The 12501-nt window shown below is 36.5% G+C and overlaps 1 protein-coding gene across 3 annotated transcripts in view; it reads right to left on the reverse strand.

Moving 5' to 3' along the window:
* Window positions 1-12501, reverse strand: part of FNIP1 (folliculin interacting protein 1) — a 132506-nt gene that overhangs the window by 78156 nt on the left and 41849 nt on the right. For all 3 annotated transcript variants that reach the window (XM_067731653.1, XM_067731654.1, XM_067731652.1), the window contains exon 2: window positions 67-193. In XM_067731653.1, the coding sequence (XP_067587754.1) occupies window positions 67-193 (127 nt within the window). The remainder of the gene's footprint in view (window positions 1-66; window positions 194-12501) is intronic.

The raw sequence follows: 12501 nt of genomic DNA on the forward strand, positions 1-12501 counted from the left end.
TACTCATTCCATCTTGAATTAGAATATCTGACATTAAATTTGAACCAAATCAATAATGATGCTCACCGATACTGATATGTCCTCATTTTTTCTCTTAACACTGGAGTCAAACAAGACATTTCTCCCTCGTCTTTCACAGTCTTGATATACAATTAGTCGAATTTGGCTTGGATCAAACTCTGGCAAAGGCCAACTTTAAAGAAAAATAAAGATTCATTAGAATTACTTTAATAAATATTCCACATAAACTCCCAGAAATAAAATCTATATAATGAAACCCAAAGTTGTACTACTGCTCAAGATAACACAGAAGAACTTTACATAAAATACCACCATTTAGTTTTACCATTTAGTTTAGGACTGAAAATTTACACAGCTATGACATTTTAGATTAAAAAGAAAGAATAAAATCTGTGGCAAGTATCACTCAGTGTATATAAAATATAGTCATCCCACATGAATCTAAAAATAGCTAACAATAAAAATATGTCAGTACATTTAATATAATGAAAATACATATTAACTTCCTGGCATGGACTCAGATGGCATAAGGCTAACCCAGATTTTTAAATACTTTTGTTACTTTAATATCAAAATGAAAAAACAGAAACAGCTTTCAGTTTAAATAACAGTAGCTAATTCCTTATAAAACAAAAACAAGTAAAAAAGTGATGAACAACAAAATGGGGTAGAAATCCTCATATATAGTTGGTGTGAGTGAAAATGGCATAATCTCTTTAGAGAATAGTTTTTTAAATATGTACACTAATTAGACAAATCTAGTAAAAATGAAGTTGACCCAGCAATTCCATTCCAGAAAAGTATGCCATTATACAAGAATGTTCATAGCAGCACTGTTCATAATAGCTGAAAACTGGACACTATTCATATACTTACCAACCAAATGGGTAAATATTCATACTATGAAACACCACACAACAAACATAATGAATGAACTTCAGCTACAGGCAAAAACATAATTGGACTGTAAACAAAAGAAATTAGACAATGACACACAATGACACCCATAAACACAGTTACTGTATCTTGCCATTTATAGGAAGATTTAAATCAGGTAAAGTTTTGTCAAGGGATGAACATTTAGTTTTTAAAACTATAAGCAAAACAAAGGAAATGATGGCTTCAAAAGTTTGGAGAGTTGCTATATCTGGGAGTTAGGTGAGGGTGGTGGGGGTTATACCAGGAGGACTGGGGCAGTGATAATGTTCTATTTTTTGACTTGATAATGTTTACACAGATACAGTACCCAAAGGAAAAAAAAAGAAAGTCCACTGCATTTGTTTTGTGTACGTTATATTTCACAATTAAAAAGACTAATGGAGTAAGTGAGATGAGGAGGAGAGGGAAAGAAAGAAAACAATGAATTGTATGATGGAGATAAGAATCTGGTGAACTGAAGGCACTAGAACATGTAGGACAGTTGCCAAGAAAGAAGAGAACTGTCGTTCCAGGAGCTGTCTGTTGTTAGGCTGAATGGTCAATTCCTCACAATTCATCAGTCATAGCTTTTGATTGCGTTCCTTCATTTCCTTAAGAGAATCTTAACCCTAACCCTATTGATGCATGTTTAAAAATCCATAACTGGCAACATAACACATCTTCATCCCAAATCTTGACAGCAAATACAATTTTAGTTTTCCTGTATTTAATCCTTAGCAAATGTCTATGAATTGATGAAAGACTTATCCTAGACATTCAAGCTAAACCAGAGATTCATCCTTAGACCACAATGATTTGCATCCCCCTGAACAGCTTTTACTAAACTGTGCTTGATGTTATGCAAAGGAAACTATAAAAGGACAGACTGTTTTGGAATTAAAATCAGGAAGCTGGCCTCAAAGAAACCAAGAAAGAGGAGCACTTTAGAGAGGAAGAAGAAATACCACAGTTGTTACTAAAAAGCATCCACTAGCTTTAGAAACAAAGAAGTCATTGGTGACCATGGCAAGGACAGTTGTAAGGACAGAGTCCTGGGGTCAAACTGCAAAAATTGAGGACTAAATGAGAGTAAACAGTGAGTTTAAGACAAATGTCAAGGAAAGAGAAAAAGAAAAGGATTCATGAAGTAGAGTGACAGCTATTTTGTTATTAAAAAGGACACATCTGAACATGTTTACATATTGATGACAAAGAATGTGAAGCGGAAGGGAGATGGTGATTGACAAAGTAAGGCGTCTAAGGAAGCGGATGAGGACAGGATACAGAGTACAGATGAAAGGGTTAACCTCAGAAGAAATGATAACCCCTTTGCTAGGATAAAAAGGAAGCAAACATGGACATGGATACAGAAAGATTTACAGATATGAACGTAAGGATGAGGGGACTCATGTCTAAGAGTCCTATATTCTTTGTAAAGTAGGTGAAGGAAAATAAAGGATAAGTTGTAAAATGTGGGGACAGTAGAGAGTAAAAAGAGAGCAGTCTTTGTGGCAAAAGAAAATATGTTGACTAGGAAACATAAGATTTCTTGGAAATTCTCCCCTTTCCCCACTGGTAACCACTAGTTTGTTCTCTGTATCTGTGAGTCTGTTTCTTTTTGTTATATTCACTAGTATGTTTTATTTACACATATAAGTGATATCATACAATATTTGTCCTTCTCTGTCTGACTTACTTCATAAGCATGTGGGGTGATGAAATGTTCTGGAATTAGATAGCAGTTATGGCTGCGTAACTCTGTGACTATACTAAAAAACCACTGAACTGTATACTATACACAGGTGAATTATACAGTATGTGAAATTTATCTCAACAATAATAAAAAAGTTAGAATGCTGTGCTCCTGAACTTATCTAAGCATTTGTAAAGTATTCTCTGTTAACTCAAAACAAGATTATATGTAAAAGCTTAAATTATAAAGCTTCTAGAAAGAAACAGAGTATCTATACAATCATGGAGTATAAAGAGTTCTTTAAAAAGACACAAAAGTTATTAAGCATAAAAGAAAAATTGATAAATTGGACTTCATTAAAATTTAAAACTTGCATATCAAAAGGCAAAATTTTTTAAAAAGGCAAGCCATAAACTGGAAGAAAATATTTGCAATGTATATAAATGACGAAGGACTTGTAAACAGCCTACACAAAGAACTCCTACAAAGCAATAAGACAAACCATTCACCCAATTTTAAAATGGGTGAAAGGCTTGGGCATTTCACATAAGGAGATATATGAATGGTGAAGGAACAAAGCACATGGAGAAGATGCTAACAGTATTAATCATCAGATAAATGCAAATTAAAACCCTTCCACAAAAGACTAATAACATTAGTTGTTGGTAAGAATATGAAGCATGTGGAATCGTATACACTGTTGGTAGGAGTATAAAAGGGTACAACCATTTTAGAAAATTATTTGGCAGCTATGACCCAGCAATTCTTTTCATAGATACATATCCAGTAGAAATGAAAATATATGTTCAAAGACTTCCATAAAAGTGTTTCGTGCAGGGCTTCCCTGGTGGCGCAGTGGTTGAGAGTCCGCCTGCCAATGCAGGGGACACGGGTTCGTGTCCCGGTCTGGGAGGACCCCACATGCCGCGGAGCGGCTGGGCCCGTGGGCCAGGGCTGCTGAGCCTGCGCGTCCGGAGCCTGTGCTCCACAACAGGAGAGGCCACAACAGTGAGAGGCCCACATACCGCAAAAAAAAAAAAAAAAAAAATGTTTCTTGCAGCTTTATTCCTAATAGCAAAAAACTGGGAACACCCAAATGACCATCAATGGGAGAATGGATAAACAAGCTATGATACCTTCTACATTGAAATACTATGCAGAAATAACAAGGAATGAACTACTAGTCATAACATAGGTGAATTCTGGAAGAATGTTGAAAAAAATCCCGACACAAAAGCATACATATTGGTAATTCCATTTATATGTAGTTCTAGACCAGGTAAAACTAATCTATGGTGATAGAAACCAAAGCAGTGCTTGGGCAGGGGCAGGGTGTGAAGGGAAAGGACTAGAAAAGTATATGAAGGAACTTTCTGGAGTGACTGAAATGTTCTATATATCTACTAGGGTTGTAGTTAAACAAATGTATACATTTTTCAAAATTAATCAAATTATACACTTAAAAATATGTGCTTTTGGGGCTTCCCTGGTGGCACAGTGGTTAAGAATCTGCCTGCCAATGCAAGGGGCATGGGTTCAAGCCCTGGCCCGGGAAGATCCCACATGCTGCAGAGCAACTAAGCCTGTGCTCTAGAGTCCGCAAGCCACAACAACGGAGCCCACGTGCCACAACTACTGAAGCCTCCGCACCTAGAACCTGTGCTCCGCAACAAGAGAAGCCACCGCAATGAGAAGCCTGCGCACCACAACAAAGAGTAGTCCCCGCTTGCCACAACTAGAGAAAGCCTGCGCACAGCACCAAAGACCCAACACAGCCAAAAATGAATGAATGAATGAATGAATTTTTTTTAAAGTGTGCTTTTTAAGTAAATTGTACCTCAATTTTTTAAAAGGAGAGGATTGTGGGAGAAAACACTATATATATGGTATATATATAGTGTATTTACATTATAGACATCAAAACCATGGATTCACATTACAGAGATCTCACTAAAACAGAGATATTGAACATTTACCATGCTCAAAGCACAATGCCAGGCACTGGGAATATTTCTGTGCATTCATTCACTGACTTAAAAGCATTCATTAAGTATGAAAAGAAAAACATGACTGTGAAAACGTTCACAGTCTAATAGGAAGACATATAAATAATTTCATCACTGTGGTACAGTCTACGACTGAGCAAACTTATAATGTAGACAAAGAGGTCTGCATAGGGAGGTCAGGTATGGACTCACTGAAGAACAATAATAAATGATACACAATGAATAATAAATAATAGCTAACAGTTATACATTATTGTATACCAGCTACTGTTCTAAGGGCATCACGTATGTTAATTCATTTACCCTTCACACCACTGATTCATGGTCACAACTTTACTCCTATTTTATGCGCGAGAAAACTAAGGCATAGAGAGATTAGGTAACCTGCCCAAAATAACACAGCCAAATACATGGTAAACGGCAAAGCTGGGTTTAGATTCCAGGCAGTGTGTCTTTGGAGTCCACAACCATAACCATTACTCTGTACTATCGATTAAGTACTTAAAGCCTCTCAGCTTCAAGTTGGGAAGAAGGGTATTCTCTTTCCTGCAAGAAGAAAACATCATAGGCTGTAATTCTTAGTGACCCTAGCTCTGGAGTGTGCAGTGAAGCAACAAAAGCTACAAAGGCAGGCTGGTGCCAGATCAACACTCAGAACCATTTCACACAAACATGTAAGGACTTCACCATTCAGGCAATGAGTAAACAGAGTGTGAAATACTAGGTAACAAGATCATTTTGTGCCTTTTAGAAAATCACATTGACAGAAACTTAAAGAAATGACTAGAGAAGGAGGCCTGGAGGTAAGAATAATGTTCTAACCTGAACCAAAAAATAGCACTGAAGATAGAAAGGGACAGAGCTAGATGTTATTTAGGAGACAGAGAAAGGACTTGGGGACTGGATATGGGGAATGAGGGAAGAGGATGCCTGACTCTTAGGTTTCAGATTTGATGAAAAGAGAGAGGCAGAGAATACAGGAGGGAAAGCAAGTTTGGGATAAGAGTGTTTATAGATTGAGTTCAAGGGGCCTGTGAGACAGCTGCAGAAACACCTCTGATATTTTGATGAAAAAATGCTCTGGAGTTCAGGAGAAAGGCTTAAACTAGAGTTCTAGATACAGGAGTTATTCACACATAGTTGGTAGTGAAATTATTCAGGAAGAACACATTAATCAAAAAGAGAAAAGATATGGATAAACAACAAGACCCTACTATACAGCACAGGGAACTACATTCAATATCCTGTAATAAATCCTAATGGAAAAGAATATGAAAAAGTGTGTGCATGTGTGTGTAGACACTGAATCACTTCGCTGTACACCAGAAACAACTAATGCAACATTGTAAATCAATTATACTTCAATAAAATAAATTTAAAAAAAAGAAAAGGTCAAAGAAAGGAAAGGATCAATAAACCAGAATTTTAAGACATAGCAATATTTTAAGGACAGAGAGTAGAGAAGTCACGGAAGATCAGTAAAGACAGACCACAAAATAGAAAAGAGAAAACCAATGGTAAAATATTATTTCAAAAGTCAAGGAAGACGAAGATGAAAAAGGAATAATGCGCACTGCCAAAGGCTGCAAAAAGCCAAAATTTTTATAAAGACTACAAGCATCCATGGGATTTAGCAATTTGGTGGTCTTTCGTACTCTTGCAAGAACCATTTCAGTGGAGAGTTGTGGTGGGGGTAGTTACACAGCAGTAGCAATTGATGAAGAGAAAAGAGCTAAGAAAGTAAGATGGTAAGTATTATATATACTATTCACAACGGTTTCCCTTTAAAAGGGGGAGAGAAATAATGTGACCATACAAATGATCATCTAAACTGCAGAGTTTGGGGACTTCCCTGGTGATCCAGTGGTTAAGACTCCACACTCCCAATGCAGGGGGCCTGGGTCTGATCCATGGTCAGGGAACTAGATCCTGCATACCGCAACTAAAGATCCCACATACCACAACTAAAGATCCCTCATGCTGCAACTAAGACCCAGTGCAGCCAAATAAGTCAAATAAGCCAAAAAAATGAGATTATAATAATAATTTAAAAAAAAAAAAACTGCAGAGTTTTGAAAGTAAAAGACAGCCCTAAACACACAAGAGAAACCTGAGATTATCTTGGGCAACCAAGATCTATGGTCACCCCAGATAACTAAAGAAGAGGTGGGGCTACAAAAGGCTGTTTCTTAAAGGAAAAAGATATATAGATATAAAACATATATATATATATATAAAATTGTTTGTATGTATGCATCTATCTATCTATCTGAAGGGAAAAGGTATATACTTAAAGATACGTATTTCCAAACTGAATGGAAGAAATCAGACAAAGCATCTAAAAGTAACCAGAGAGGAGTGTTGGACTAAGATTCCAAACAAGTTAGGACACAGCACTCTATGCAAGGCTAATGTACTACAGAAGCACTTAATGAGGCAGAAAAAAAAAAAAAAAAGACCTACAAATGAAAATTACTGCAGATAGGCGTGCAAGTAGGAGACAACAAATTGAGCATTTACATTGATTTCTGTTTTCTCTGAAAAGCAGAATCAAGAATGTATACAAGCATATATGAGATTGGTGGTCTGAACTGGGGTACAGGGATTGAGAGATAAAGGTCTGGCAAAGTCATCAAAAAATTAGGAAAAGTGCTAACCTAAGTAAAGCAAAAGCAATATCAAGCCATAGAGACGGCCCAGCTGAGTTGAAAACCACTGGCTTCTTAAGCCAATTGTCTGTTGATGGGCACATGGGTGGTTTCCATGTCTTGGCCATACTACCCCAAGCAATCTACAGATTTAATACAATCCCTATCAAAATACTTATGACATTTTTCACAGAACTGGAAGAAATAATCCTGAAATTTACATGGAACCACAAAAGACCCAGAATTGCCAAAGCAATCCTGGGGAAAAAGAGCAAAGCAGGAGATATAACCCTTCCAGACCTCTGACTATACTACAAAGCTACAATAATCAAAACAGCATGGTACTGGCACAAAAACATAGATCAGTGAAACGGAATAGAGAGCCCACAAATAAACCCACACACCTACGGTAAATTAATCTACAATAAAGCAGGCAAAAATATACACAGTCTCTTCAACAAGTGGTGTTGGGAAAGCTGGACAGCTATGTGTAGATCAATGAAATTAGAACATTTCCTCATACCATATACACAAATAAACTCAAAATGCTTTAAGACCTAAGTATAAGACATGACACCATAAAACTCCTAAAAGAGAACATAAGCTAAACATTCTTTGACATAAATTGTAGCAAAGTTTTCTTAGATCAGTCTTCCAATGCAAAAGAAATCAAAGCAAAAATAAACAAATGGAGCCTAATAAAACTGAAAAGCTTTTGCACTGCAAAGGAAACCATCAACTAAACAAAAAGACAACCTATGTACTGAGAGAAAATATTTGCCAACGATGCAACTAACAAGGGGTTAATATCCAAATTACACACACAGCTCAATCAACTCAGTATCAGAAAAAAACCAAACAACCCAATCAATAAATGGGCAGAAGGGGTTTCCCTGGTGGCACAGTGGTTAAGAATCCACCTGCCAATGCAGGGGACACGGGTTCAAGCCCTGGTCCTGGAAGACACCACATGCCACAGAGCAACTAAGCCCATGTGCCACAACTACTGAAGCCCGTGTGCCTAGAGCCCATGCTCCGCAACAAGAGAAGCCACTGCAATGAGAAGCCCACACACCGCAACGAAGAGTGGCCCCCGCTCACCGCAACTAGAGAAAGCCCGCACACATCAACGAATACCCAACTCAGCCAAAAATAAAAACAATAATAAAAATAAATAAATAATAAATGGGCAGAAGACCTAAATAGACATTTCTCCAAGGAAGACATACATTGCAGCAACATGGATGGACCTAGAGCTTACCATACTAAGTGATCTAAGTCAAAGAAAGACAAATAACATATGATATCACTCATATGTTGGAATCTGATTTTTAAAAATGATACAAGTGAACTTATTCACAAAATAGAAGCAAACTTACAGATATCAAAAACAAACTTATGGTTACCAAAGGGGAAACATGGGGGGGAGGGAAATATCAGGAGCTTGAGATTAACATACACATACTACCACATACAAGACAGATAAGCAACAAGGACCTACTGTATAGCACAGGGAACTCTACTCAATATTCTGTGATAACCTATATGAGAAAAGAATCTGAAAAAGAATGAATACATGTATATATATAACTGAATCACTTTGCTGTACACCTGAAACTAACATAACATTGTAAATCAACTATACTCCAATAAAATAAAAAAATAAAACTTAAATTAAATTAAATAGGGTTTCCCTGGTGGCACAGTGGTTGAGAGTCCACCTGCCAATGCAGGGGACATGGGTTCGTGCCCCAGTCCGGGAGGATCCCACATGCCACGGAGCAGCTGGGCCCGTGAGCCATGGCCGCTGAGCCTGTGCGTCCGGAGCCTGTGCTCCGCAACGGAAAAGGCCACAACAGTGAGTGGCCCGCATATCGCAAAAAAAATAAATAAAATAAATTAATTAAATAAATTTACAGGGAAAATGTAAAAAAAAAAGACATACAGATGAAAAGATGCTCACCTTCGCTAATTATTAGAGAAATGTAAATCAAACAACAATGAGGTATCACCTCACACAGGTTAGAATGGCTATTTTCAAAAAGCCTACAAAAAATAAACACTGGAGAGGGTGTGGAGAAAAGGGAACCCTCCTACCCTGTTGGTGGCAATGTCAACTGGTACAGCCACTATGGAAAACATTTATGGAGGTTCCTTAAAAACCTAAAAATAGAGCTACCATTTAATCCAACAATACCACTCTCCTGGGTATATATCTGGAAAGAAAACCCCAAAACTCTAATTCAAAAAGATACATGCACCCCAATATTCACAGCAGCACTATTTACAACAACTAAGACATGGAAAATCAAAGACTTTAGAATGATCCTTTATTAACTAGAAGCCAAACTCTGACATCTAATTCACCATATTTTCCACCTCATTGCATTGCCTCTTTTTATCAGAATTTAACTGAAGACATAATTAAGCCTAATCATTAACAGTGGTAAGCACACTATAACCATTCACAAAAACTGTCTATATACTACAGCAAAGTTATCTTCAGTATTAAGCTATTGTACTCAGCATAATATTAAACATTAGTAAGAAGACTGTTTAGTGATGAACCACAAATTATTTTGACTTTACACAGATGTTATTTATAATTTATGTCACCTTATCTGCTCTGTATGTCTTTTATCTGACACCTTCAAAGAATGTTAATGAAAAATAAACATGCTGGAATAGACATCTCCCTTTACACAATGACAGAGCAACTCAGAAGACCATATGAATTTCTATAATACATGTTACTGGCTATGAAATTAAAGCTAAATCATGCATTCTCAATGAGAGCAAGATGGCTTCCAAAGAAGCAAATTTGGTTAATGGGGGGAGAAGGGGGAAAGAAGACCAAAACCAAACTTGGGTGTTACAATGGGTGTGGCCCTCCAAAAGGCCATAATACGTAAGAAAATACACAGTATATCTATCTGTGGTATTAAAAGTTCAAGTGGGGAGGGTGGCAATTAAGGGAAAAAATGTCTAAAAAAAGCTCTCTAGCGGGATAATAATGTTAAAAAAAAAAAAAGACTGAGAAACACCAGACTAAACACTAGTTTGTATCTCAACACATTACCTAAATAAGACATTTTCACTTCAACTTTAATAATCTCTTACTAAACAGTATATTCAGCAAACCTATGGATTTTAACTTCATTCATTCAATACTTATTTGTACAGTGCCTACTATGTACCTGGCACTATGTTAGTTGTTCTCTCCTGAGCCTTATCCATCACTGGTGTCTCAGTGAAATGGAAACATGCAAGATGATGAAGACCAACTCTGAGAAAACATTAACAACCTGTCCTCTTGCAAGAAATGGAGAGAGCAGCCCAGTTTCAAAAGCTATGCATGTATTGATAGATTAATTGCCTCAGTACTGGAAAACATTTTGAATTTGATAAAGGATAAATTACTGGGGAAGGAAGGAAACAATGGTGCGAGGAAGAAAGAGAAGGAAGAATGCTAAATTAGGCTACAAGTGACAAGCAAAAAGCTTTCCAAACCTAACACCGACATGCCAAGAACTGGTCACCATCAGAACCTCAAAGCACCAGAGCCAAAAGTACCAGAGCCAACTGGAGAAACATTTTCTGTACATGGGGAAAGTGATCTGAGTTTTTTAAAACCTGCAGACAGATTTTGCTTTAGAAAACTCTGCTGCTAACTAGCCAATGTTTAAATATATCTCCTGAAAGCAAAGTATATAAGTCTTCCAATGCTTTTTAGTTTAGATAACATTTTAATTTTTTGGTCCCATGATGGAGAAATAACATTCACTATTCCCTCTGTAAAACACACTGACCAGCAAAGGACTGGCAAACGAATGCATATTTACATGCTTTAAGCTGAAAATAAAATGTTACAATGTATACAATAAATTCCTCACTTCAACTGACTTTTCCACTAAACTCTAAGTCCCAATTGTATCAGGTAAGAGAGCTTCTTATTTTCCTTTTGATATATTTACTGTGCATTTAAAAAAATAATCATTGTGAACATATGGTCTATATCAGCAATTCCCAATCATTCTAGTAAAAGGACACCTTTTTAATGTTAAAAAAATTTTAGCATCCAGTAACTGAGAAAATGACTGAAAGCTACTATAAATTCAATATAGTATTAATAAAAGAACATAAATACACGTGAATTACATATGCATCAGACAACTGCTTACTCAGTTTATAGACAGTACTCAATGTTTTTGTAGAGTTAAGGACCCAATATGATAACTCTACCCCAAATCAAGGGTTGAAAGACCTAATGTCAGAATATATACAAAATTAGAGGAACCATATACAGAAAATAATAGGAACCATAAAATACATGTAAACGTTACATTACAGAAAGTTTTTAAAGAATGGAAAATATTGATCACTATTCAGAGTATTACTGCATTTCTGCTAGGAGTCACACAACTAAAGAAGTGCTTAAAATAATTAATTTTCTTGGGTACATAGGCTCATCAGTGACAAGGTGCTGTTATTGCACCAATTTTGTTTTCAATATAATTTAACTGATTTTGTAAACAGTGGAAATTCCTCCCAGATTAACAACTTGTTAATCATTTTAGTTTATATTTTGTTTTGGCTTTTCATGTTTCAATATCTTCCTGAATACTATAGTTAGAAGCTGAGAGAGATAGCAATATAACAGAACTTCAATTAATTCACTGAACAAATGAGTGAATGAGTGACTATTTCAGGAGATACCATTTTAATGCTGGAAGCCTACATTATAGACTTTATGTAGAGTAATTATTTCTGTATCTAAGGAATTATAATCCTCTAACCTGACTGAAAAATAATCCCATGATTTATTTATTAACCTCAGTTCCAAAGAATTTAGGTATCAATTTAGGTCTTTTTCTTCTCAGAACAATCTTAATTTTCATATAGGCTGCTAACAGCTAATGATTCTTCTCCAACTACATTTTAATAAACTAAATATTATAATAAAACTAGTTAATCTTTATTTTTTAAATTTGTATTTATTTATTTAGGTTATGCTGGGTCTTCGTTGCAGTGCACGGTCTTCTCTAGTTGTGGCATGAGGGCTTCCCTAGTTGTGGCACCCAGGCTCTAGAGCATGTGGGCTCAGCAGTTGCGGTGCATGGGCTCTCTAGCTGTGGCATGTGGGATTCTTAGTTCCCCAACCAGGGATCGAACCCAGGCCCCCTATATTGGGAACGTGGAGTCTTAACCACTGGAC

The sequence above is a fragment of the Pseudorca crassidens genome, chromosome 3 (assembly GCF_039906515.1).
Source record: "Pseudorca crassidens isolate mPseCra1 chromosome 3, mPseCra1.hap1, whole genome shotgun sequence".
NCBI classification, from domain to species: domain Eukaryota; kingdom Metazoa; phylum Chordata; class Mammalia; order Artiodactyla; family Delphinidae; genus Pseudorca; species Pseudorca crassidens.